We start from the raw sequence: 26,223 nt of genomic DNA on the forward strand, positions 1-26,223 counted from the left end.
GCCCACCACCAAATGGCCCATGGGTAATTTGGTAAACCACATCCCATTTGTAGGTATTCTTGTAATTTTCCCAAATTTCAATTTAGAAAACCAAAATTGAATCGTTTTTTCCAATTCAATTCGGTTCGATTTTGAACCGCAACTTTTCGGTTCCAGTTCTAGATTGACCCTTAAGTCCTAGACTGCGACACTTGTAATCTGGTGTTGTCGTCTTGAAGTATGGTACAACTTTAAAAGCTGTCTTCGATTCTTGTGAATAGAGAAAAGGGCACAAAATCGAAAGAGATTCAAAGTGAAAAAGCTAAACACTGGGATCGGAAGAAAGGCATCTCCCTGAGGTCCTCCTCTTCTTCTTAATCAATGGCCATCATCAAGCCATTCACGAATCTCTCCTCTCCGCAAGAGCCATGGAGAAAACCGTTGGTGCAACTGCTTCAGCCGTCAGCGGTCTCTTGTTCCTCCTCACAATTAATCTCGTCAACGGTATGTGACCATTAATTACTGATTTTAATCCCTTCTTTCTTAAGCAAATGACGAATAGTCTACAGAGATCGATCCTGGTTAAGCTCAATTTCACGATTTGTTTCTGTAACTGTGTATCCTCAGGAGTGCAAGGAAGCATCGGTGTCAGTTATGGAACAGTTGCAAACAACCTTCCGGCACCGGCAGAGGTCGCAAGTTTCCTCATACATGACACAGTGATCAACCGAGTGAGACTCTTCGATGCCAATCCGGCAATCTTGCAAGCCTTCGCTCACACCGGCATAGCCATCACCGTCACGGTTCCTAACGAACAGATACCTGACCTAACCAAGCTCATCTCTGCTCGGCAATGGCTGGGAAAAAACGTCCTCCCTTACATCCCGGCTTCCAACATCATCCGCATTCTCGTCGGCAACGAAATCCTATCAACGGCGAACAAACTATTCATCGCGAGTCTATTGTCGTCGATGGAGAATCTACACACAGCTCTTGTCGAGGAGTCTCTCAACCATCGGATCCAGGTCTCGACCCCACACTCCCTAGGCATCCTCTCAACATCCAGCCCTCCATCAACGGGGAAATTCCGGAGAGGGTACGACACCGTTGTACTCAAGCCAATGCTTAGCTTCTTAAACGCTACGGGTGCGCCTTTCATGGTAAATCCTTATCCTTTCTTTGGCTGCTCTGCGGACACGCTTGACTACGCCTTGTTTCGGCCAAACGCTGGTGTGTTTGACGAGGACACCAAGCTTACGTACACGAACATGTTAGATGCACAGTTAGATGCTATTTTCTCGGCGATGAAGCTACTTGGGTTTGGAGATGTTGAGATTGTGATAGCCGAAACTGGGTGGCCGTCGATGGGGGATCCAGCGCAAATTGGTGTTGACGCGGAAAGTGCAGCGGAGTATAATGGGAACCTGATCCGGCACGTGAACTCTGGAATCGGAACGCCTCTGATGCCCAACCGGACGTTTGAGACATACATCTTTGCTCTCTTCAATGAAAATCTGAAACCGGGCCCCATAAGTGAGAGGAACTTTGGGCTTTTCCAGCCAGATATGACACCTGTCTATGACGCTGGAATCCTGAGACATAAGGTATGGCTGATCTGTACAACGCTCTACTACGGAATTAATTATATGCCCGTCGAAATTCCAATTTATTAAGATTAAGTGGTGAATATTTTCTCTGTTTTCTGTCCTTTGGTGTAAATCTTCCACCTTCCAAGAGTGAAAGATATCACAGAGTAGAGAGCTAAGTAAGGCCGAATTGGGCTCAACTTTGAACCAAATAGATCTAGATCGGGCTGCGTTCAGAGTCTTAAGACCAAGGTTATTAAACTCGGAATTGGGTTCTGGATCTGGATCGGGTCTAGTTGATTTCGATTCTGATTCAGCTGGAACAGGTTGAAAAAGGCCAAAATTGGCCTGAACCCTAGAAATCCATCTTGGATTGGCCGATTCTTCCGATCCAATTTGGATTCTTGAAAACCTGCTTCAGACTCAAATTTGACCAAAAATTTGATCAATTCCCTAACTCAGTCCTAACCTACTTGCACCCTAAGGTACTATGTGTCTATGTGTGAGAGAGAGACAGCCAACCTAATCACTTGACGCATTTTATTTCTCTGTCATACTCTGATCGACTCTTTTCATATTATAGTCATTATGTTGAGATGTTGGGAGTTATAGAGGTATAGTTTCATATTAGTTATCTGAGACTTTGGATGTGCCTTGATATACCCTTGCATTTGTCCACCTATATGCTACCCTCAGGATATCTCCATTTAATTTCTTGGTTATACTCTAGTCGAATCATTTCGTATTATGGCCATATATCTTAGACTTTGGATGTGACTTAATAAGGTTTTTAGGGTCGACTCCGAGTAGTATTTTGTGGGCTATCCCACTTTAACATCATGAGGGGGGATTGTTAAAATGTTGGGAATTATAATGTTATAATTTTATTCCACATGGAAAGGAGTGTTGAAATGTTGGGAGCTTAATTAGAGATATAATTTGGATATGCCTTAATATATAAACCCTTAGGCTATCTCCACATATTGCCTTGAAGGTTTTAAATTAAACCCATTGCAGGATTCCTTGTTTTCTCCTAAATTTATGGTGTACAATTTCTTTTTGATTGATTTGCCTATTTGGCTGTAGCAGAATTGGGCATCAATTCCCATAAATCCAAGCCCAGTGGTAACTCCCGTGAGCCCAATGCCATCTACAGGAAAGCAATGGTGCGTCCCAAAATCCGGTGTTGACCCAACTATTCTTCAGAATAACATTGACTATGTATGTGGGCTTGGTATTGATTGCCGGCCCATCCAAGCTGGAGGTGACTGCTTCTTGCCCAACACAGTTAGGGCCCATGCTGCTTATGCCATGAATGCCTATTTTGAAGCTGTGGGTCGCTATGCTTATGATTGTGACTTTGCACATACTGGAGCCATCACTACTGTTGATCCAAGTAAGAGTTCTAGTTCTTATTTGAGATTCCCCTCTTCTTCTTTTATTTTCTCTCTCTTTCCTTTTATTAACTTCATTTTCCAGGTTATGGAGGCTGCATTTATTGATCGTGATGCTTCTCAGAGTGCAAAACATTAGATCAGAGAAATCTTTTGGATTTGTAGTTACACAATAGATGTAGTATAACCTTTTCTTTGTAACAAAAAAAATGTAAAAGTAAAATCCTTTGAGATTATTTTAGTTTCTTTATCATTCATATGTGTTCTAAAGCCATTTAACTTTTATTTTTCATTGTGGGGGTGTATTAGCTTTAAAGAAGAATGAAAGAATATGGAAATCCATTTGACAGCAAATATGCTTCGATCCACATTGAATGTTGAGCCATTGGTTGAAGATAAAAGTACATCGAACCCATATAAACTTTTACCATGAGCAGATTATATCCCTTAGGCAAATATAAGTTCGATCAAGTTTTGATAAAATTGGTCACATTAAGGCTGGGGTGGGAGTGTTGAGAGCGCCTTTCGAGCATATCTTTGTATGTAAGTAGATGTACAAACACAAGGGATCTAAGCTTCATTTTATTTAAAACAATGAGATGGTGAACAATGAAAACACTCTTAGTGGTTGGTTAATCCAATAATATTTTTAAGTTTAAAATCATTTGAATATATCAAAACTTCATTTTATTTAAGCATACTTTCAACTCATATAGTTGCTTTCTTTAGTAGGTGTTCTCAAACATTTTGAATTTGAGGATTAAGCATAGTCTCACTTTGAGAGAGCGAGCATTCAAGGATCAAGGGCAAGAGTAAAAGGCATATCCAATGCACGAGGCTCCCACCATTGTAGGGTTTGGGAAGGGTCATAATGTATGCAGCCTTATCTTTGCTTTCACAAATAAATTGTTTATAGACTCGGTCAAAGGCAAGAGTGCCACTGCCACCCCTAAAAGAAGATTTTGATCACTAAAGGTAGATGTTGAATGAATTGGCCATTAAAAATTCATAGGAAAAACTAACATAGGGTGGAACATATGGTGTGGGATTGGAGGTAGAGCACCAAGTCTGACACATGGGCTAATCTCAAAGTGGACTTACCTAGTTAATAACTTGTTGGAAGTTTCTATATCATTAGACTTATACCTAAATTAGATTCAGTTTTCTCCATTGAGAACATTATAAGTTATAATTGTGATCCACCTTGTATAAGCACAATGGCAACCTCAATGTAATGGTCAGGTTGCTCAATTGTGATATGGTGGTCGCAAATTTGAATAAGAAAACAATTTCTTTACAAAGTAGGGATAAGATTGCGTACATGGTGATATTTTTCCTATCTACTTCTCCATAACGGGAGTTTCATTCACTAAGCACACCTTTTTTTTAAAGACGAGATGAATCATAAAACCTGATTCTTTCGAGTGCGGATCATGTCTTTGTACAAGCACCGTCCAAGGCCCTTTAGGGCCAGCCACATCGAATCCATTGTGGAATCCATAGGAGGAGTGGATTCTATGTGAGTGGCCCTGAAGGGCCTTGGACGGTACTTTACAAGGACATGATCCACTTTCTTCCGACTATGGGTGGGATAAGAAAATATATATTAAAATATATAGCTCATAAAAGGCAAAAACATGGTTACACACTAGCAGATCATGCAAAATAGATTACCATGACGGCATGCCATGACCCCCTCTCTCAAAGAAATATAAAGAACTAATTCTAAAAAATTTAACTACCAAATGAATTTCTTATTCTTGAAATAGTTCAACTTATTAACTATTTCATGAAATCAATTTGAAATTAAAATAGAGATCGTACCAAATCTGCCCTTATAATTTGACTTTCTAATAGTACTTGCTTCGCCAAATGCAGGGTCTCCATGTTCACTGCATGTCGGTTATCGGTTAATTTCAGATCCCAGTACTCTCCCACTCCCACCAAAGTCCTCGATTTCTTACCCCCTTTGTCTTCTGGGCGGAGCTTTTTTGCTTTACATTTTTAAGGGTTGAAGATTTCTTTTTCTTCTCTGAATTCTGTTCCAGTTATGCAAATGTATAGCCTGGCCTTGGCAGTCTTTCCACCCTCCTCCGTTCGTTGATGCATTCTATATCTAGGGTTTCTGCTCTCTGATCAGTCTTTTCTGAATTTCTGTTCACTTTTGGTTTCCCTTGAGTCCTATCATCATGGGGATGGGAGACTGGGAAGAACTTGCTCAATCAGTAATCTTAGGTCTTATTTTCTCATTCCTTTTGGCGAAGCTTATATCGATGGTCATTTCATTCAGAGGTGATAACCTTAGGTTGGCACGCGAAGAGGATATACCGTCCATGCCAGTTGAAGCTGAATCAGAATCTTCGTTTGCTGTGAAGGAACCTGATGTAATCTCCGAAAAACCAAGTGCCCCGGCAGAAGAGAGGCTCCATGCTAGTGAAGGAAATCGTGATATCACTGAGAAGCAGAGCGATAGACATTTAGAAGAAGAAGAAGATGATGATGATGATGATGATGATTGGGAGGGAGTTGAGACTACTGAGCTCGATGATACATTTAGTGCTGCTACGGCTTTTGTGGCTGCTGCTGCTGCTGATCGTCTGTCACAGAAAGTGTCTACCGATGTTCAATTGCAGCTTTATGCTCTCTATAAGATTGCCACCGAGGGTCCTTGCAGCACACCACAACCCTCTGCCCTGAAGATGTCGGCTCGTGCCAAGTGGTATTGCTCTATGCTTACTGTTAGGTTTCAAGCATTCATGATGTGAAAATAATGGATATTCCGTAATCATTAGCATTTAATAATGGGAAAGGGAAGGCTTCAATGGGTAATTTAGTCTCTACAAATTCATGATAGGACTGAAACTCAAGGTCTCTTTAAATGCTGTAGTATAGATCAATGTTTGAGGATATCATAACTGTTATTTTCTTGGGTGAACTTGATTTTCATTTAGCTATCAAATACACTATATAATTGAATAATTACACAATGAAGTATTCACTTAGTAAATATGTGGGTTCACCCAATTAATGGACATATCCTTAAGCTTGTGTAACTTTTACTCTATTGGAAATGCAAGATGTGCTTTGCATTAAGACTGGACAAAGGCTTTCAATCTTGGGAACTTTTGCACAGATAGTTAGCTGTTCAGTGGCCTTAATTCATTCTTTCGATGGGCAGAGAGCTAAAGATTTTATCAAGTGAAATGTCTTGGAGACTCCGGGGTCAATCCCATAAGAGGACCCCCAATATTTGATTGGGTTTCATGGAATAAAAAGTTTATTTATAATAAAGAATGAATTAATAGATTCCGTGTGGTGAGATGCAATTGTGGGGCTGCCAGATAGCTGACCTCAAGGTTCTCCTTGCATTGTTCTGTTATTAATGTATCTTATCAAAAAAGAGAAAGAAGGGTTTTATTAATGTGAAAAAAATGTGTACAGATACAGTAGCATATGCATATAGCATGCTTAACAAAATAACTAGGACTCTACATAACTGCAAAAAAGGACTTATAGCTAAGCGTCTAAAAGTTCTTTTGTTGCTTTATTCCATAGAATGATGAGTTGTAGAGGCAATCCAACTAGGCATCACCATCTATATTGACATGCCAAAGTCTCCATGGAGGCTAGAATGTGCCCATTATAATTTTCCATAAAAGCCAATGGACAATTACAACATAGCCTTGTCCCAACTAAATGGGATTGGCTACATGGATCCTTGCTTTCCAATCAGCTCTATTCGAAGTCATACGTGGTAGAAGGCCTACATATGCACTCACCATCTCTCCTTGGGTTATTTTAGGTCTGCCCCTGACTCTTTTAGATCTTTCAATCTGAATCAAATCACTCATTCGGACTGGAGCATCCGAAGGCCTCCTTTGAATGTGGCCATGCCACCTCAAATGACTTTCTCGTAGCTTATCATGAATCGGAGCTACTCCCAATTCAGCTCTAATGACCCGTGGTCATTCCTGACTTTGATAAAGCCAATAGACACTGGACATAATTTTGATCTAAAGTTCCAGTTTTGGTAATGATATTTTGGCATATTCTCCCTTTCTAATACATCTTTTGTAAAGAAACTGGCTGCTCAAGTTAAGGACTGCCCTTAATAGGAATTTTATAGATTTTGTTACATCATCTTGAGAAGAGGGTGGACCTCAGTGCAACCTAGTGGTCGTGGGTTCAAGTCTGGAAATAACCTCTCCATAAAGCGGGGGTAAGGCTGTGGACATTATGACCCTCCCCAGACCCCGCAGTGGGTGGAGCCTTGTGCACCGGGTACGCTTTTTTTTACATCATCAGGAGAAAAAGAGAACCTTTTCAGAACCAATTTTTTTCCAATTAAGTGTCTTTGATTACTGCAAGGGTTTAAACTAAAGATTGGTAATGAACCTTGGAGCATTCTCAGGCAATACTAATCTAGATCGGCTTGAATAGCTATTCAGGTTGCCAAAAAAAAAAAATGTTATTTCCTGTGGATTGGACATCCACTGTGTTTTGCAGAGTGCATTGGTTCATCCAGTCATGTTCTTGATAGGGTGATTGGGATGGGGAAGAAGAAGGAAGCTTTATTTGGATATTTGGTTGTTTGACTAGTTCTGTAGTTATTGCCTTTTAATATTTTACCTTGCCTGAGTGATAGAAAATGAATTTCTGGTGACATGTGCAAGGAATGCATGGCAGAGGTTGGGTGCTTTGCCTCCAGAAGAAGCAATGCTGAAGTATATAATGATAGTTAGCGAGCTATATCCTTCTTGGGCAACTGGATCTACTTTGGTGAATATCTGACCATTTACTTTTATATGAATGTAGCTTCTGGTTCTGGCCTTATATACTTCATTGACTGAATTCTTCATTTATCCTCTCCTATGTCTGTGATAACAAGAAACGTAAAGATGGAGGCAATGATGCACCTGGTTCAGATACCAAAGGACCAATGGGGCCAGTTTTCAGCACCTTTGTTTATGAGGAGGAGTCCGGAAATGACTTGTAAGGTTCTTTGGCTATTGATTAATGATCTTTTAGTTCATTGTTGAATTACTTTATGCATGAAGGTGAGCTTATGCACCTGCATGGGGTTATGTACGTAATGTGTATGTATGGATGTCTGTGCTGACATACAAGGGGGAGTTTCCTTAATAATTTTGTTGTTTTATGTTTCTTCATTTACATATCTTGACATATCTCTTGACACCACTATTACTCACTGCTTTGTCTGTTGAGAAAAAATGGAGCTAAACATCGTTGCTGAGTAAAGATAATTAGCTACCTTTTTTATATTGGTGTGCCATAACGTCTGTTAGATCAGATGTATAGTTTGTGACTTGTCAATTTCATATGTAACTGATCATGGCAGGCTTTTCAGAATATTTTTCACGACAAACTGGAATGTGCTGTGCATGCCCTCAAATTTAATGTGTTTTGTCCTTTTGTGTTCTGTGCAAAGTATTTGTGAGTGTGTATGCGCATTGTTGGATGAAGAATAGAGAGAGATTGCTCCTACCTATTCCTTTATATAATCCGATAACCAACTCTCAGTAAGAATCCAACTAAGAGTGTAAGACTAAGAAGACTAATTACAATAGAAACAAATAACTACCTTAGTCTAGTTACAAAAGGAAACTACCAAAGAAAGATAACAACTAACTATATCTAAGCTATTAGACATGATCCCACGGTTCCATGGAACACAAGCCCATGATTTAGCATAATAGATTATCTTCCAGTGTGCATAAAGAGAAGGTGAGATTTCTTTAGATGTGGAAGGGTGGTCTGAATGTGGATACAAAAGCTAAAAGTGTGGAGCATGTAAATTGTAAATGAAGGGTCTTGAAATTTCAATTTCATACTTATTTATTTATCTGAATGCATGTTTATTTGTACCTAGAGAAAGGTTTCCCAGGTGAGGTACCTCCTTGTACTCTTTGTGAGCTGACCCTTCCTATTGCAGCCATGTACGGGGACGATGTGGCCGAGTATGTACCATGAATCACGTGGGGTTACTCTGGATTTGCCACATTTCCAGTTCTCACTTCTTAGTTCACCCCAATTTTATGCACCCCATATATTGGACTTATCTGCTAGTAACACCAGTCAACAAAATTGTTTGCTTTTTTCAGTTAAAAATACCAAAAAAGAGTGTTTTTTTTTTCATGATTCTTTTTGGGCTTGAAATTCACAAGTGGAGGATTACTGGTGTGGTCAACTGATTCAACACATGGATCCCTTTTGGCCTGTGAACCAGGTTTTCTTGTGCCTGTCATAGTTGTCAAGGCTTAGGCGTCCAGGCGCCTTGGGTGTCTTCATCGCCTTGGTTGCCTTGCGTCTAGGACCCCTCCAACACCTTGGTCGCCTAGACTCCATGACAACTATGGTGCTGGTTTCTTTTGTCTCCTAGATTTCTTTCTTACATGACTCTTCAAGCAAACCCATTTCTATATGTTTTGTTATTAGTCAATATATTCTATTCAAGCTTTCAATGGACTCACCAGCATAGGGGCAGAATCCTTTGCAAGTATATTAATGAGTATACATTTTGTAAGAAATTATTCACAGAAGATAGTGGGTGATAATCGGTTTGGTTTCGGTTATTCTGTTCGGTTCAAGATACAAATGTAGAAAGCAAAACCGAACCGAGAATAGGAGCAAATTTTCAAAACCAAAACCGAACCTACTCTGGGATTTATCATCCACATTGATTGCAATATTAAAAGACAATATAATTTTACCCGGTTCCTTATTCGGTTCAAAAATAGGTAATTAGGTTCAACTGAAACCGAACTGAGAAAAGATTCTAGCTTTTGAAACCAAAACCGAACCACAGTTCAACTTTTAAACAGTCGGTTTCGGTTCTAAATATACACCCTTAAGATACTAATGGGGCATCCTTTTAAATTCTCAGGAAGATGGAAGCTATACATGCCTGTGCAAGGGAAGGAGAGATTGATAGCTTGCTTAAAGATATAGCTAGCGGTGTTTCAGTTAATCTGAAAGGTACGTATTTAATAAATATATAAACAACAGGAGAAAATGTCTCTTTCGTTGAATGCTGCTGTTCTATCCCATAGTTATAATTGGTTCTTGATTTCAATTTGCTTCTGGTTATCAAGAATGCATAAGAATTGAATATTAAGTCAGGTCTCCATGATGTCTACACTTGAGGACATAAAGATCTCTTTGTACATGACATTTTAATTCTCAGAATCTCCGTCTTTCTCTTGCATGGCTGGGTGTAAACAATTTCCTGAAATTTTACCAAAATTTAGGCCAATAAGCTGTAAATCTTCTGTCTAAACTGAAATCGAATGTTTGATTTTTTCCTTCCCTCTCTCCCCTCCTTAAAATTGTCTCCTTATTGTATGTTTCTTGTGTTGATGAGAGCTATTAGTGTAGCTGAGATGAGGATGTTGATCAGATGGTTGTTAAAACCAAAACATATAATGTCAGGAATGAACATTTTAGACGTAATTTAGGTGTAGCTCCAATATGTGATAACTCAAGAGACATTTTAGTTGGGATGGACATGTCAGCAGAGGTGACTAAATGCTCCAGTAAGAAGTAATACTACGGAGTGGAAGTGAGCATAAATGATATTGGAAAAAGTTGTGAGAAAAAACAGGCATGGCCTCGGATTAATAAGTGTGGCTCAAATAGAGTTTGATGGTGAAACAGGATTCATGTAGCCAACTCCATTTAGTTGGGATAAGGCTTAGTTGAGTCAAGTTGTGTGCATATCTAGTGGTACAGAGAATTAAAGTTGAATGAATATGCTCAATCCCCTCCTCCACCCCCTGTGCACACCCAAGACACAAAAAAGATCTACATAACAGCTGTCGGACATGGATCCCCCCCCCCTCCTGGGTTCAGAATAGTAACCATAAATCTCCCACCCTCTACGGTAAGGTTAAACGTGACGATGCAAAAACATTGCTATATTGAGTTGCATTCTTGTCTCATCGTATTTTTCTTCCTGCTAATTGATAAGAAGGGCATTCTTGAAAGTTCCCTAGACATATGTGGTCCAGAAAAGTAAGGGAAACATGGCCACTACTCTCCAGAATGATAATAATCATTGCCTCCATAATGACCATGACTTCCTATAGCAATGATGCTTTTTTATTGATTACAAACATATGTGAGTTCTGGTTGGATATTGTATCAGGAGAACATGGGAAATAAGGTCTGAGAACTTGGACTTGGTGTTAGTGAGTATAGTTCCCTCTAATGTGATGCTCTGCCTCTACTTCTAAATTCTTTGTTGTTTGTCTGCTATTTGATAGTTAGTTTAGTATGTTGGATGCAACATGCTTCTCAAGTATCCATCAGGAGAGACAGGAATCTGGAGAAGTGCAGAAGTGCTTAAATATTTATATTCATCCTAGAGATTTCACCATTCCTGACATGTTCTGACATGCTTGTAGATAGTGATGGCCAAACCCCTTTGCATTGGGCTGTTGACCGTGGCCACCTCAACATTGTGGAGTTGCTTGTCAGCAGGAATGCTGATGTGAATGCTAAGGTAAAACTCCATGGCACTTCCAAAAGTCTCAAACATTACTTTTGCTCTCTCATCTATTCTTCTTCGTGCCCATATTATCAAATGGGTTTTCCTACCATATGATTAAAGATGTGGAAACTTTTATTTCTGAGATTTGCTTCTGTTATATTCTATCAGAATCTCTACCTTCTTGAGTTCATTATCAGATGTTTACCTTATCAAAAACATGGTTTCAACAAAATGATGTCTGGATTCCTGTTGGGTTTCAATAAAAACAAGTCTATTTTCCTCCTACATTCACATGTAGGCTTCATGATGGATAATGAGATTACCCATCAAAATTGAATCATTTTTCATATGGTGAATCTTGGCAGGACCATAATGTATTGTAAGAACCATTTGAGGATGCAATTGTCTCTCACGTTTTGTGTTTAGAGTTCATCTCTGTGTAGAATATCATAAATTACAGTAGATGTCAGGATATCTTATCATCATCCATGCTCACTGAACATTTGAAAGTAGAAGGCATTATAATGTTATGGTGGTTGGTGAACTTGGGAGATCAGAAGTTGCCATGTTGTAGTCAGTGGTTGATTTGAGATGGTCCATGTTATAGAGGACCCTGCATCCCTCTCGTCAGTCATTACTGTTTTTTCAAATTCTAAGATTTGCGATATCCAGTAATGGTTCAGGTGCAAGTTTGTGTCTAGGAGTTGGATCCATCTAACTGTTGAATCTTAGGATTTAGGGACTCTACTTGTATGGATCCACCAACTAGCATTGATAAGTAGGCATATTTATATAGTATTGACTATTGATGATAATCCAGATGCATTTTGAATTTAATAATCTATATCTGATGAAGAAAGTGGCAATCAAAGGCTGCAATCAAGGGAGCACAACCCCTCCCCCTCCCCCCAAAAAAAAAGTGGTCTTGCAATTATGAACTTGCATTTAAGAACTCTAAATGTAATAGTTTCTAAAAGTCTATTATCTGTAAGGCTAAGTGGGAATGGTCTTGTTATTATATAAGTTCTAATTTTGTGGCATGTCCATGTGCAGGTAATGGGTATGAATCCCATCCAGGAAATCCAATAATAATAGAAGACTATGTAGTTGGGGGATTGAACACATATTCCCTAACCATACCCATGTTGTGTGTTTGTTTTGATCATGGTTCAAAATCTCGCGATATATCGCTGATATTTCGGTATATTTCGGATATCTCGACACTGCCGAGACGAGATGACCATACGAAATGAAAAAGGTCCAAATTTCGGTATATTTCGTGAAATTTTGGTATATTACTTAAACAATGTGTATTTAACTATTTGTACATCAGGGTCTGACCATATACTGTCAATCAAGGGTGCAAACCCAAAACACCACTTGGAGTTTATTTTTTTGCAATATGAAGGTTTAAATGTGTTTATTTAGCTTAAATAAGGGTGTACATAAAGTATTAGGCCTTAATATGGCCAAAAACCCACCGAGATGGACTGCCGAAATATGGCAGAAAAAATGCCATAGTTCGGCGAAATTTCGGAAATCTCGACCTGCTCGAAATGGCGAGATGAGACGAGATCTTGAACTATGGTTTTGATAGGTATGCCCATTTGTGGTATTTTCAATGTAGACCTTGTAATCACAGGGTAGAAGTTGGAATTTAAGGCCCTGCATGATAGCACTTCTGTTTCTGGGCCAAAGTTCTGGACAAAAAACATGTTTGGTAACGCATGGTAATTTTTGTTTCTGGAACTTCTATAAATTTACAAAATTGTCATTGAATACCCAAAAAAATCAAATATGGTGGTGGCAGCGGCGGCGGCGGTGGTGGTAGTGTCGGTAGTTCCCCCCTTATTTCTCCCTTTTGTTTCTGTAATAGAGAAGTTCCAAGTTAAAGCTTCTTTTTTTGTGTTTCTCAGCAACTGGTTCATTTATAGGAACAAAAAAATGAACCTGCGTTAACAAACACATTTCTATTCTTTTCTTGTTCTTAGGTACCAAAAAAAAAGTGTTACCATGTATGGCTTATGTTGTTAGTCTTGGTTGATTTTTATATGGGTAGAGAATCAAGCATTTTTTGGGATTTGCTAAATACCTAAGTGGAGTCATTTTCCTTGGTTTTAGTCCTAGTTTAATTTGAAGAAAACTAGGCCAATGTAAAAATCTGCGTACATTTGACCTTCCCCAGACCCTGCTAAACGCGGGAACCTTGTGCATTGGGTACGACCTTTTTTTTTTAGCTATGGACTATATATTAGGCTTTATGTACAATATATACAAAAGTACTTGTTAAAAAAAAGTGTACTATGTGATTGTATCTCAAAATACAGTCTGTAAGCAACGTGTCTTAGAATGTCTGGCATTAGATTTTCAATGATGCAGATACATCACCAAAAGGGGCTTGTTTCTTGTTTGCTTAGGAATAAGTCTAGGGTTGGGTTGTATACATGTTGGGCCTTTGGTTCATTGGGTTTTCAATGTAATTGGCTCCTTTAATGGGCCTAAACTATGAGAATTAAGGCTGCATACGGGATTGCTTTTATTAGGGCTCACTTTCACTTTCTTTTTAGTGTCTGTTGGTTTAGTCCAATTGAACCGTGGTCCAATGTTGGTTCAATTTAAGTTGTCTTTAATTATGTATTTCATTTCATGAGTCCACATCAAACTAAAGTCATTAAGTCATAGGCGTGTTAGGACTTAAAGTTTGACTACATTTTGAGTTAGCTTCCTTTAGTATTTCAGTTTCCTAGTCAGTTTAGGTTACCTTATTAGTTAAGGATTGGATTAGGCCTTTCCTTTTTAGTGAAGGATTCTGTTTGTTAGTATTCTATATAAGTCTGTAAAGGAGGCCAGCATTGTACACGAAAGAAATTGCAGCTTTTCCTTGCCTCTTCGTATTTGAAGATTTCTTGTGTTTGATCAAGGAACTCCTTGTATGCGATCAAGGTAGGTTGGTGTTTGATTCAATCGAACCACCTAGTGGTGTGAAGCCCAGGTGTTACTTTCTGTTGTTTTTATTATTTCATCATCTTCTTCATACATTAACAAGTATTCTTCTATTTTCCTGCAACTAGAACTTTTTTTTCTAGAAGATCATATGCTACACGTTTTTTGAGATTAAGCAACTCAGCCATTAGAATCATCTCAAGTTCTGACCAAGTGTTCTTGAACCTAATTCAAAAAGAACTTGATTTGAATTTCAGCATATTCTGACCTGCTGATTTCGAGTTATTAGAGTTTCCCATTCTACTATTTTCTCCCTTGAAGTTCTGATTCATGCTTGAATCGATTCTGGATTTTCGCATTCTGTTTTATTCTTATTACCTAAGACTAATACAGTGTTGAATGTCTGATCTTAAGCTAATTTTGTTTGCCAAAATTACCTGATTAATGACTATTTTACCCCTGATCTAGGTGACTGTTTTAGTTGTTGATTTATGGTTCTGTTTCATACCTATTTCAGAATCTGTTAAATCATATATCAGATCTGATTTGGTATAAACTCCTATTGCTGTTTTGAAATTCTGTTTTCTAACCTAAACACCCTGTCACCATTGGTGGAACTTCTAACTTCTTTGCCTCCTCTCACCTTGAATGTATTCATTTCTTATTTTTCCTTTGTAGACTTGCCACTTATCCATCTTAACATCCTCATCTCTGTTGCCCTTTCTTTTGAAATAAAAACAAGTTTTTGTTGCCCAGAATTTAGCACCATACACCATTGCTGGTCTTAGTCATCGTATAAGTATATCATAGTTTTCAAACTTATCCAAACATAATTGTCTTAAACTTAAAATTGACTCAAGGATAATCCGTTGAACACTTTTAACCTCAACTTTGGGCTTCCCAGATGACAGGGTGGAGAAGCTCCAAAATAGAACATCTTGATATCTCGAATCATGCTGGTTTTTGTTATTTTAACAGTGGGAATATCATTCTCGTGGTCACAATACCGGCTTCATGAAGTTCCAATCGATGCCCTATTCCCTGATGCCTGCTTCAAAATATACCAAATTTCTATGCATTTACTTGTGTATTAAACTTATGAATGTCAATGTACAATTTACCTAGTGTTGGTTATCTTTAGCTGTGGATCTTACAGAGGCCTTTGGGTGGGTGGAAGTTTTGCCACCTTTGCATTTATATCTTGAAGAGTCCTTTCTTGCTTTCCTGATTGTCATTTGAACTCTTTCCTCATTTTTTAATTTAACTTTTTATAATGATGATTCCATCTTCCTTTGTTGTGTTTCCTTCTCTTGATGTCCACTGAATGTAAAAACTAAATAAACTGGTGTTTGGAGGAATGTTGGGGATGCGTCTGGGATGCCATCCGTGATGCTCGGAACACCTTGGCAGTTGTCCTCCGGCTATGGTGATTGGGTTGCTATCTCCCACCCATCCCCCCCCCCCCCCCCACCCCATTCAATCCTGATCAAGAAATGTTTTAGAAACAATTACATTAACAAACCTACAGAAAAGGGGGGGGGGGTTGCTAGAAATAAAATCCACCGCTACCCTTCCTTTCAATTCTATGTTGTCAGATCAAAGCCTTGATTTTATGTTTCTCTATTTTCATTCTAAGAACAATCTAACTTTGGTTGGATTGCTGCTTATTAGCAAGCTTTCTTAAGATATTATCTATTCATGGATTTTCATTCTCATTTCTTTTGGCTCTGTTTTGACTTTATTCAAGGATAACGAGGGTCAAACTCCATTGCATTATGCGGCAGTCTGTGACAGAGAAGCAATTGCTGAGTATCTCGTGAAGCATAACGCTGGCATTGATGTGAAAGACAATGATGGCTACACCCCTAGTGACTTATGCGAGTCAAACTGGTCCTGGATGTCCAGTTCATCATCTGCAAAACCGATTTGATGATGGTTTCCTTTATCTTCTGCACTGGAAAATTTTCTACACTATCCTGCAGCATATGTATAACCGAAAGGCATATGGCGTTAACATAATACAGGTGCACAATCTTCTTTCATTGGATTCACGCCCCTCTCTTTCTCTCTCTCTTGCAAAGTCTCTAATTAGAAGAATATTGGAATTTGGGGGCAAAATGTAATGCAAGCTCACTTGTTAATTGGCATAATTGATACTATTATTGACTAAAACCACAGAGTTTAAGCAATTTGGTTGGCTGAGGCTTGACTAAAAGATGGTTATACTCGGAAAAGATGCAGTATTCCTGCCTGACACTTCCACATGTCCAATATCTATTGGTGTGTAATTGTAGCAAATTTTTGATGTATTAACTGACATGCCCACCTGGCATTCTTCCCTAGTACCGTTTTCTTACTGGAGTGCATTTCCCGTTTGTTTAAAGCATGCAGTGCTTATTCTGAAATACTTTTGAGAGGGCATTCAAGAAGTGGACTCACTACTGGTCGGTTTGGTTGCAAGGAAGGGAAGTGAAGTAAAATTGGTTTATAAAAGGAAGAGGAAACTTTTGTAATTTTTATCAATCATGATTGTGTAATCTACTTTGAACTTACTATATTTGATAATTATACTTTCCACATTTAATTTTTATTTTATTTATAAAATTTCCAGGGATATATTTGTGTGTGTGCATTTGCACATTCATGTTAGATAATGATTACAAAAAATTTCATTTTAATTTTGATTTAATGTCACTTTCATTCCCATTATTTCATCTGCTAGACTGCAACTAGACGAAGGCTAGATGATATCCATCATGGGTTGGATCCATTATAATGCTGAAAACCATTTATTTTAACTTGATAGAAATTTGACATGTGAGTAATGGATTTAGGGTTTTACTCGTCCACAAAATTTAGGCATTAAGTATTTTTTTTTTAAGGAGGTAAAAGATTGCTGTCTGGTTGTGTAACGACTGCACCAGCACAAGGGCAATGAGAGTGAGAGTAAAAGGATCAATGTATGAGCGCAGGAATCACAACTGATTAGCCTTAGTTGGAGATTGAAGGGCAAAATAGAAAGAAAAAAAAAAAGGAGAATAGTTTCAAAGATTTGTCCAATAAGGGGTAGGTTTTATTCCATTTGAATGGTCTGGATCTTCACAGTTTCAATTAGTTTCTTCCATATTTTTTTGGGAAAATTTCAGACACCCCATATAAGTATATTGTACATCACCGACACCCAAACATATCACAACATATGGAAGAAAATTTTCTGGTCTGTCAAAGGTAGCTCTTTATTTATTTGTATATGCTTCTTGTCGAAAAGTGGTGTTGGCTTTGATAATTAAAGTCATTCTTTGATAAAATATTATATGAATGAGACTTGATAGAATTTAATCCTTTTTATTTTTTGTCATTGAAGTGGTGAACTGAACCAAGACTTCTCTTCATCATCAATCACATGATTGATTGACCCATGGCCATAGCTATTTATTTGTCTTAAAGATTCGGTAAAGAAGAAGAAACTTAATCAGTGACACCACTTCAGTTCCTCAAAAAAGAGATATTTTGTTTTGTAAGACATGATTGTGAGGAAATCAGTTAACGCATTTGTAGACACAAGGAGAAGAAAAGGCTAAATAAAAAATCCGGTAAATAACAACTTATAAAACTAATCAGGAGTTCACCATTCAAAAATATTAAGAAAAACTAGAAGATTAGAATGCTCATAATCAGATTTAGATATTATTTCATGCCCCAGATCTGTCAAATAATTATCTGCATCCATGAAGGGGAAATATCATCACTGAAAACCCAGTTTGTCACAATGTATTTGTGATTGCAAACATCAAAAGTAACACCCATTAGGATTAGGTGTTGCATTTATACCTTGAATATCAATATAGGTTTGTGGGGGAGAGGGGGGGGGGGGGCGCAGATAAACTACTTTCACATAACAAAAATGAAGGGGTTAAGCATAATGGATCCGCAAGATACAAAGAAAAATAGTCTCCTCTGACCTATGTTCTCCTTTAACAAAAATTTATAAGAGAACAGGAGGAAACCTGAGCATAAGGAAAATAGTTTTCCTCTCCTCAGTCTTCTGATTCCTCCTATGTTAATCCCTCCTTAAGTTCCACCACTCCAATTACAAGAAGAATCCTCCACCGTGATATTCTCTAGAGCAGTCAAAAAATAAAATAAAATAAGCTCTTCTTACAGTTCGTCATGTGATTCGTCATCATCCTCATCACCAGATGCACCACCAGCGGCTCCACCAGATCTCTGATAGACAGCGGAAATGATCGGGTTGCACACAGCCTCTACTTCTTTGAGCTTCTCTTCATAGTCCTCTTTCTCAGCGCTTTGGTTGTCATCAAGCCATTCAAGGGCCTCCTTGACAGCAGCCTCAACCTTTTCCTTCTCCTCTGACTCTAATTTGTCGGCAAGCTTGTCCTTGTCATTGATCTGGTTCTTCATGTTGTACACGTAAGTCTCCAAGCTGTTACGGGCATCAATCTTCTCCTTCACCTTCTTGTCTTCCTCAGCGAACTCCTCTGCCTCCCGTACCATACGGTCAATCTCTTCTTGACTCAGACGACCCTTGTCATTGGTGATGGTAATCTTCTCAGCTCGGCCTGTGCCCTTATCTTCAGCCTTTACATTAAGGATACCATTGGCATCAACCTCAAATGTGACTTCAATCTGCGGGGTTCCCCTGTTGAAGGGCAAAGAATTATTGTTAAAATCTCTCAGAAATTTTAACAGAAAATATTTGAAGCGAAAGCGCTTCTGAATTGAATAATGTCAAACCTTGGAGCAGGGGCAATGCCAGAGAGATCGAATTTTCCTAGCTCCCTGCAGTCCTTTGTCAGACTCCTTTCACCTTCAAACACCTGTTAAAAATCATAAGAAACACAGCAGAATGGGTGTAAGATGGATGTTAAAGGCCTTGCATTCATTACGTATGTCAAATTCCATGTTTCACTGATGTTATATGAGACAAGATGATCAACCCTTTATGTAATCAACTCATAGAATGATGGGCTCAGTTGCCAAAATTCCAGTACTGTTTGAGAAAGCAAGGGTGAATCCTTATAATCTTTCCATGCAGTGGCAAATGTGGCAGAAATAATAGTTACCTGAATGGAGACAGTTGTCTGCTGGTCCTGGTAAGTGGTGAAAACCTGAGATTTCTTGGTTGGGATAACAGTGTTCCTTGGAATCAGCTTGGTCATCACTCCTCCAACGGTTTCAATACCAAGAGTAAGGGGAGCCACATCCAAAAGAAGAATATCTGCATCGAATACATCGACAAGTTATTTGATCAAGTAAGGAAACATAAAAATTCGGAAACAAGGAGGTGGAGAATGGGGGTTAAATTTTTAACTGCAATTTAAAAAAGATCTGGATTATTCCATAGTGAAATGGGGAGAAAATAATACCTTTTGTTTCTTCACCACCCTCACCACTCAAGATGCTTCCTTGTACTGCAGCACCATAAGCAACGGCCTCATCTGGGTTGACACCCTTGTTAGGTTCCTTTCCGTCAAAGTAATCCTTGAGAAGTTGTTGGACCTTGGGAATCCTGGTGCTTCCACCAACAAGAACAATCTCATCAATCTGGTTCTTTTGCAACCCAGCATCTTCCATTGCCTTCTTCACCGGACCCATTGTTTTTCGGAACAGATCACTGTTCAATTCCTCAAATCGAGCACGGGTCAATGGTTCAGAGAAATCCAAGCCGTCATAAAGAGATTCAATCTCCACACGGACCTGGTGCTGGCTACTCAAGGCTCTCTTGGCACGCTCAGCCTCCCTCCTCAGCTTCCCAAGAGCCCTATTGTCCTTGCTGATGTCTTTCCCATGCTTCTTCTTGATCAGTTTGATGAAGTACTCCATGATTCTCTGGTCAAAATCCTCACCTGCAAGAATAAATTTAAGTATATTACTACAATTTTCTAAAGCTGCAATGAATGTGCTTACAAGTAATCCAAAATGGAAGGCCTCCCAAAAGCAAACTGAAATCTATATATATTTGAAAAAAATATAAATCAGCTGGACAAATCTGGGTCAACCACTGATGCAATGAAATCTTGCAAGAGCCTAGAGAAAATCCAAGATATTTCAATGTAATCTAATGTTCTGGATATTTTAATGATCAAAATTAGCTTTATTATATATCTATGTACAAATTTTAAGTCATATCATGAAAAAGAGAGCAAGGTAAAGCATTTTGTGTTAACAGGATCCTAAGATGGCACAGATATTGAAAACTGTAGTATCCCCTTTCTAAAGAAGAACAATAGAATATAATTTCAAAAACATAAAAGAGATGCAGAAGGTTATTCTTCCCCACTCCCATCTTTGATAAATAATTTTCCATCATGCAGTGGATGATATATATTGTACAATTTGCAAGACGTTTTATTTATGTTCTCTCCCAAGAGGACATCCTTTCCCAACCACCCCAAAAGCACAAACAGAATGTACACATATCAGCGACCATCACATATCTGTAACCAGGAAAGTTCATACCTCCAAGATGAGTGTCCCCATTTGTGGCAAGAACCTCAAAGACACCATTATCAATTGTCAAGATACTGACATCAAATGTACCACCACCAAGGTCAAATACAAGGATGTTCTTTTCCCCACCCTTCTTGTCCAAACCATAGGCAATGGCTGCTGCTGTTGGTTCATTGATAATCCTTGCAACATGCAATCCTGCAATAACTCCAGCATCCTTGGTAGCCTGCCTCTGGGCATCATTAAAGTAGGCTGCAAAATGCATAAGATAGAATGAGTACAATTCCATATAAATTTAGTTATCTACTCAATGCGAATTTACTTCACGTCTCACAGGTGCTTTCATACCAGGAACTGTAACAACAGCATCCTTGATTTTCTTCCCAAGGAATGCTTCAGCTGTCTCTTTCATCTTAATAAGAATCATAGCACTAATCTCCTCTGGACTAAAGACTTTGGTCTCCCCATCCTTCATCTGGACTTGGATATAAGGCTTGCCATCCTTGTTCACTATCTTGTATGGCACAAGTTTCATGTCCTTCTGCACTTCCTTGTCTTCAAACCTGCCGATACATAGGTTAGTGCTCTAAATGTATACTTCTAGGAGAGAGAGAGAGAGAGTGAGTTTTTACTTTCTTCCAATAAGTCTTTTGACATCAAAGACGGTTCTCTCAGCATTCACAGCTGCCTGATTCTTTGCAGCCTCACCAATCAATCGCTCACCATCAGTAAATGCTACCCAAGATGGGGTAATGCGGTTTCCTTGGTCATTCGCTATGATTTCAACATGACCATTCTTGTAAACACCTACACATGAGTAGGTTGTTCCAAGGTCTATCCCGATAACTGTTCCTAACTTGGTAGCTTCCTCTTTTGCAATGGAAAATGCAGTGAGGCACCCTGTAATGAATTCCACAAAATATGGTTAGCTTACAAGATTCAATTTTGAGCCTTTGATCCACATAAAAAAAAAAAAGGTGGGAAAAAAAAACTACATTAATCCAAAACTAAATTGTTATATGTATGCCAACATCAAGAGGGAAATAAATCTTAAGGCAGAAAATTTTGACACGGAGAATGTAGATATAAGTGCTAGGCCCTACTGCCATCATTCTGCTTCTGTAACTACTGCATATAGATTATTCAAATAAGCCATATTTTAAGAATGTGATTGACCAAACATAAGGCTCACTGAGAGAACAAGAATGGAAATGTTTCATGAGAGCTTTACACTCGAGCATGACTGCATAACAAATGAAATAGCATAATTGTACTTGTTCTACATGAATAAGCCATTTAAGAACATCCATTTTCTAATTTAAATAAGATTTGGTTTCAACAGATCTTGCTAATAGGAAGATTTTACTAATTATAAACAGAAAGCCAAAAAACCTTTTGATTTCCCAGGGGAGGAAAATTAGCATCACGTCTATCCTGTATGCAACAGCAATAAGCCAAGTAGCCAACAACATAGTACGACAATCAGATCTAAGTCCTTCAAATGTACAGCACCCTAAGTTTCTAGCTCAACCGCAAAGAGAACTTTTTCGGTAAACTTATAGAGGCTTTACTTTTCACTTCAGAAACTAAGACTCTAATTCGTTAAAGAAAGCAGGAAAAGAACCAGAAAATCAATGCAAAGCCACAGATAACACCATCGAACAAGGATTTCGATTTCTAGTCCAAACATTCTTTCAATAATCAGATTCCAAATACAAAACTAGAAAACACAGGAGATCCAATCAAATCAAATCCACGGCTAAAAATACAAGTATATTGTTCATTAGATAAATCTAAAGCAGCTCTCATGATCTTCAATCCATTAAACATTGATAGAAAACACAAGAGCGAGTAAAAATTAAAAAAGATCATCAACTCCAGACTGAAAACCGTCACCAATCGGCAGAGTAACTGCGATGCCGAGAATGCTAAAGGAAAATAACAGAAGACGAAGCATTGAAGGTAGGTATCTAGAACATTTTGCAAATGAAGTAGAAATTACAATTTACAATAATGAAAACAAAGCAGAGATCGACTAAACAAAAGAATTAAAATAAAAGAGAAACAGATCAGATCTAGAGCCATACTTACCAAGGAAAACGATGCCTAGTATGGTCAAAGACCCGCACTTTCTCCATGAGCCATCCATGGCGTAACTGCGTATGGTTGATGATCTCCACCAGATCCAAAAGAAATTGGAGTAGATCTCTTGAAATTCTTCTCGCACTCAAACTTGTTAACCTTAAAGGCTTTAAAGGCTTTGTTTCAGTTTTATAATTACTACTTTTTTTTTTTTTTTTTTGGTAATGGAAATTTATAAATTCATAGGCCCCCCTCTGAGGAGAACACGTAAAGAGTCTGAAAGCAAAAAAGTAACCATTGTCAAAAGAACGTGTCATTGGAGGTGACGTGGACCAATTAAGTGTTGAGGATCAAATATCTCAACCAATGAGATTTCATTTTGTGTTGGGAGGATCTCCACCGTTTATTCAAATATCTTGAGGTTGTGTGCAAGTAATGGCGTGATCTAACAAAAGTAAAAATGAAATCATGACGTGGCACTGTTTTACTGGCTGCTAGGAAGATCAATATTCTCTCTCTCCTATTGTCTCCACCAACGTATTCACCGCGTCTATGGTCAAAACGATACTAAAGTCCACAGATTTGGAATCTCCATTTTCCAATTGTGAATCCTCAATAGTCAAGAGTCAAGACTCAAGACTGTGAGTGCGACTCTACACCGTGAAAAATAGGAAAGTAACAACCCGGTCATTGTAGGAAAAGTATTACCTCAATTTGGCTGCTCGTCAATTTCCTCTAATAGAGGGAGATGGATCCCACCCTGGGCAGTGTGTTCTGGCAGGGGTAACATGGTCATTTCTGTCTCCCTATTAGATGGAATTGAGGAAATTGAGGAGCAAGCAAATTGAGGGGATAAAGATCCGCCATTGTAGTAGGGATATTTATCCCCTCAATTTCCTCAATTCCATCTAATAGGGGGGGCAGAAATGACCACCTTATCCCCTGTCCGAACACACTGCTCGAGGTGGGGTCCACCTCCCTCTACTAGAGGAAATTGACGGGCAGACAAATTGAAGTGATATTTTTCCTTGTAGTAGCGGAAAATTATCTGCTCCATTTTCTGTCCGATCCATTTCCCCAAGTCCCTATAATAGGGGGGTGGACCCCACCCGAGTAGTGTGTTTGTATAGGGGGTAGGATGGTTATTTCTACCCCCTATTAGAGGAACTTGTGGAAATGGACCGGATAGGGAAATAGAGCAAGATTTAAATCCTCTTCAATTCCTTTAGGCCTGATTTGGTATGATTTCTATTTCAAATTTGGATTGATTTCTTGAAATAGTCAACAAACAGATTTTTGGTCAAAAAATTGAAATTGTTTTGGTTGTATCAATATGAAATATTTCAAGAATAAAAAAAAATCCATTTGATAGTTCAAATTCGGATAATAGATTCTCTATATTTCTTTGGGAAGGATGGTGGTGGTGACGCCGGGGTAGTAGCGGTGGTGGTGAAGGGTAGCGGTGACGGTGGTGGTGGTGGTTGTGGAAGTAGTGGCGGTGGCGATGGCATCGGTAGTGGTGGCGGTGGTGGTGATGGTAGGGTAGTGGTGGTGGTAGCGGGGTAGTAGTGGTGATAGTGGTGATGGTAACAGGATAGTAGGGTGGTGGTGGTGCGACCATTAGGAGAAGAAGGGTGGTGTTTTATTTTTAACATGAAATTACTACTTTGCCCATGTAATTAACCATGTATTCATTCAAGAGCAAGAGTGCTAAATCAAATGAAATAGAAATTTTGAAATAGCTCCTCAGCTATTTCAGGAATTTCTGTTCAACTTGATTTCTATTTCACTGAAATAAAGTGCAAAAATCAAACCAAACAATTTCAAAAATAGAAATCACCCCCTGAAATTGAAATAGAAATCATACCAAATCAGGCCTAGTGTGGCATTGCGGCAGTGCTGGGTGGAGATGTCAACACCTGGCAGCTACTGCATCCAATATTCCTCATACCCCCCTAAGCGGCTCAATATTCCACGTACCACCCCTGCTTTACACCCCAAATGCCAGATAGGTCCAATCCATTAAATACCACCGTTAGATGCCAAAATTTTGACCATTTTACCCTTTGCTCTATTTTCTTAAATATGAAAAGACTTAATTACCCTCACTTATTTGTTATCCTAAACTAATTAAAAATGACCATTTTACCCTTTGTTTTATTTTGATAAATGAAAAGACCTAATTGCCCTCATTTATATATTACCCTAACCTAATTTGAAAAGACTATTTGGGGATGATGATTTGGGGAAGATGAGGGCATTTTATTATTTTTAGGAACAAGTATTTAGGGGTAAAATAGTCTTTTCAAATTAGGTTAGGGTAATACATTAAATGAGGGCAATTAGGTATTTTCATTTATAAAAATAAAACAAAAGGTAAAATGGTTATTTTCAATTAGTTTAGGGCAACAAATAAGTAAGGGTAATTAAGTTTTTTCAGATTTAAGAAAATGGAGGAAAGGGTAAAATGGCCAAAATTTTGGCATCTAACGGTGGTATTTAACGGATTGGACCTATCTGGCATTTGGGGTGTAAAGCAAGGGTGGTATGTAGAATATTGAGCCGCTTAGGGGGGTACGAGGAATATTGGGTGCATTATAGGGGGGTACGTGTACTTTACCCAAAAAAAAACTGTGTGAAAGCATACGCACTGCACTCAGACACAGAAAGGGACAAAATGACAATCCCACCCCCATGAAATGTAGAAATGCCTGCCCTTATAGTGCTTCAACGCTTACTCCCATTGGTCTCGGGCGCATCGGTGCCATATTCCCCCACAAAAAAACTCTTCCCCAAAAAAAACTGTCCAATTAAGCACATTTAAAATTGCTGTAAATTGAATGGGTCGATAAAAAAATAATAAAAGTGGTATAAATTTTTAAATCTTGAAAAAAAAAAAATTTGGTAAAAAGATTTTCAATTTTTAAGTTTGAAAATATACAAAACCAAAAGAAAAAGGGGAAAAAGAAGCTAACCGAGTGCTTGGTCCATCCCCTAAATATAGATCATGAAAATACTGCTTAGCCCTTAGTAACTAAAATATCTCATTCAATCAAATGCTCCTACACACATTGTTATTGGCCCCGTACTGGTGCAAAAGTTGCATAACCAAATAGCGATCTCTTGCCAAAAAAATAATACATACATTAATTGTGGGATAAATTTATATTTTATTAATTAAATATTAATATTTAATGTGTGACCATAAACTTTTATAATATTATATTAATTTTCTAAGAATCAAGAGTTATGTGTTTTC

General features: G+C 38.4%; 3 protein-coding genes across 3 annotated transcripts; 2 read left to right on the forward strand and 1 right to left on the reverse strand.

Annotated features, from left to right (window-relative positions):
• Positions 1-217: 217 nt before the first annotated feature.
• Positions 218-3,137, forward strand: LOC122664284 (glucan endo-1,3-beta-glucosidase). Its single transcript, XM_043860037.1, has 4 exons — positions 218-483; positions 607-1,583; positions 2,655-2,961; positions 3,045-3,137. The coding sequence occupies exons 1-4, from the start codon at positions 408-410 to the stop codon at positions 3,065-3,067; spliced, it is 1,383 nt and encodes a 460-aa protein (XP_043715972.1). The 5' UTR covers positions 218-407; the 3' UTR covers positions 3,068-3,137.
• A 1,822-nt stretch (positions 3,138-4,959) lies between these two features.
• On the forward strand, positions 4,960-16,640 carry LOC122665385 (acyl-CoA-binding domain-containing protein 1-like). Its single transcript, XM_043861533.1, has 6 exons — positions 4,960-5,678; positions 7,633-7,738; positions 7,848-7,951; positions 9,864-9,955; positions 11,383-11,480; positions 16,159-16,640. Exons 1-6 carry the CDS (start codon positions 5,149-5,151, stop codon positions 16,339-16,341), a joined length of 1,113 nt encoding a protein of 370 aa, XP_043717468.1. The 5' UTR covers positions 4,960-5,148; the 3' UTR covers positions 16,342-16,640.
• Positions 16,641-18,341: 1,701 nt separating this feature from the next.
• LOC122664038 (endoplasmic reticulum chaperone BiP-like) lies at positions 18,342-23,120 on the reverse strand. Its single transcript, XM_043859716.1, has 8 exons — positions 22,974-23,120; positions 21,515-21,782; positions 21,231-21,445; positions 20,892-21,134; positions 19,799-20,278; positions 19,496-19,650; positions 19,167-19,249; positions 18,342-19,071 (listed from the first exon to the last, which is right to left on the reverse strand). Exons 1-8 carry the CDS (start codon positions 23,029-23,031, stop codon positions 18,570-18,572), a joined length of 2,004 nt encoding a protein of 667 aa, XP_043715651.1. The 5' UTR covers positions 23,032-23,120; the 3' UTR covers positions 18,342-18,569.
• Positions 23,121-26,223: the final 3,103 nt, after the last annotated feature.

The sequence above is a fragment of the Telopea speciosissima genome, chromosome 6 (assembly GCF_018873765.1).
Source record: "Telopea speciosissima isolate NSW1024214 ecotype Mountain lineage chromosome 6, Tspe_v1, whole genome shotgun sequence".
NCBI classification, from domain to species: domain Eukaryota; kingdom Viridiplantae; phylum Streptophyta; class Magnoliopsida; order Proteales; family Proteaceae; genus Telopea; species Telopea speciosissima.

Excerpts from the sequence above, each read along its gene's own strand:
- LOC122664284 (XM_043860037.1), top strand. The coding sequence starts at position 408 with ATGGAGAAAACCGTTGGTGCAACTGCTTCAGCCGTCAGCGGTCTCTTG. Across the intron at positions 484-606 it reads CACAATTAATCTCGTCAACG|GAGTGCAAGGAAGCATCGGT; the intron begins GTATGTGACCAT and ends GTGTATCCTCAG. Across the intron at positions 1,584-2,654 it reads CTGGAATCCTGAGACATAAG|AATTGGGCATCAATTCCCAT; the intron begins GTATGGCTGATC and ends TGGCTGTAGCAG.
- LOC122664038 (XM_043859716.1), bottom strand. The coding sequence starts at position 23,031 with ATGGATGGCTCATGGAGAAAGTGCGGGTCTTTGACCATACTAGGCATC. Across the intron at positions 20,279-20,891 it reads TGGGGACACTCATCTTGGAG|GTGAGGATTTTGACCAGAGA; the intron begins GTATGAACTTTC and ends TTATTCTTGCAG. Across the intron at positions 19,072-19,166 it reads GGCATTGCCCCTGCTCCAAG|GGGAACCCCGCAGATTGAAG; the intron begins GTTTGACATTAT and ends GCCCTTCAACAG.
- LOC122665385 (XM_043861533.1), top strand. The coding sequence starts at position 5,149 with ATGGGGATGGGAGACTGGGAAGAACTTGCTCAATCAGTAATCTTAGGT. Across the intron at positions 9,956-11,382 it reads TGTTTCAGTTAATCTGAAAG|ATAGTGATGGCCAAACCCCT; the intron begins GTACGTATTTAA and ends ACATGCTTGTAG. Across the intron at positions 11,481-16,158 it reads ATGCTGATGTGAATGCTAAG|GATAACGAGGGTCAAACTCC; the intron begins GTAAAACTCCAT and ends ACTTTATTCAAG.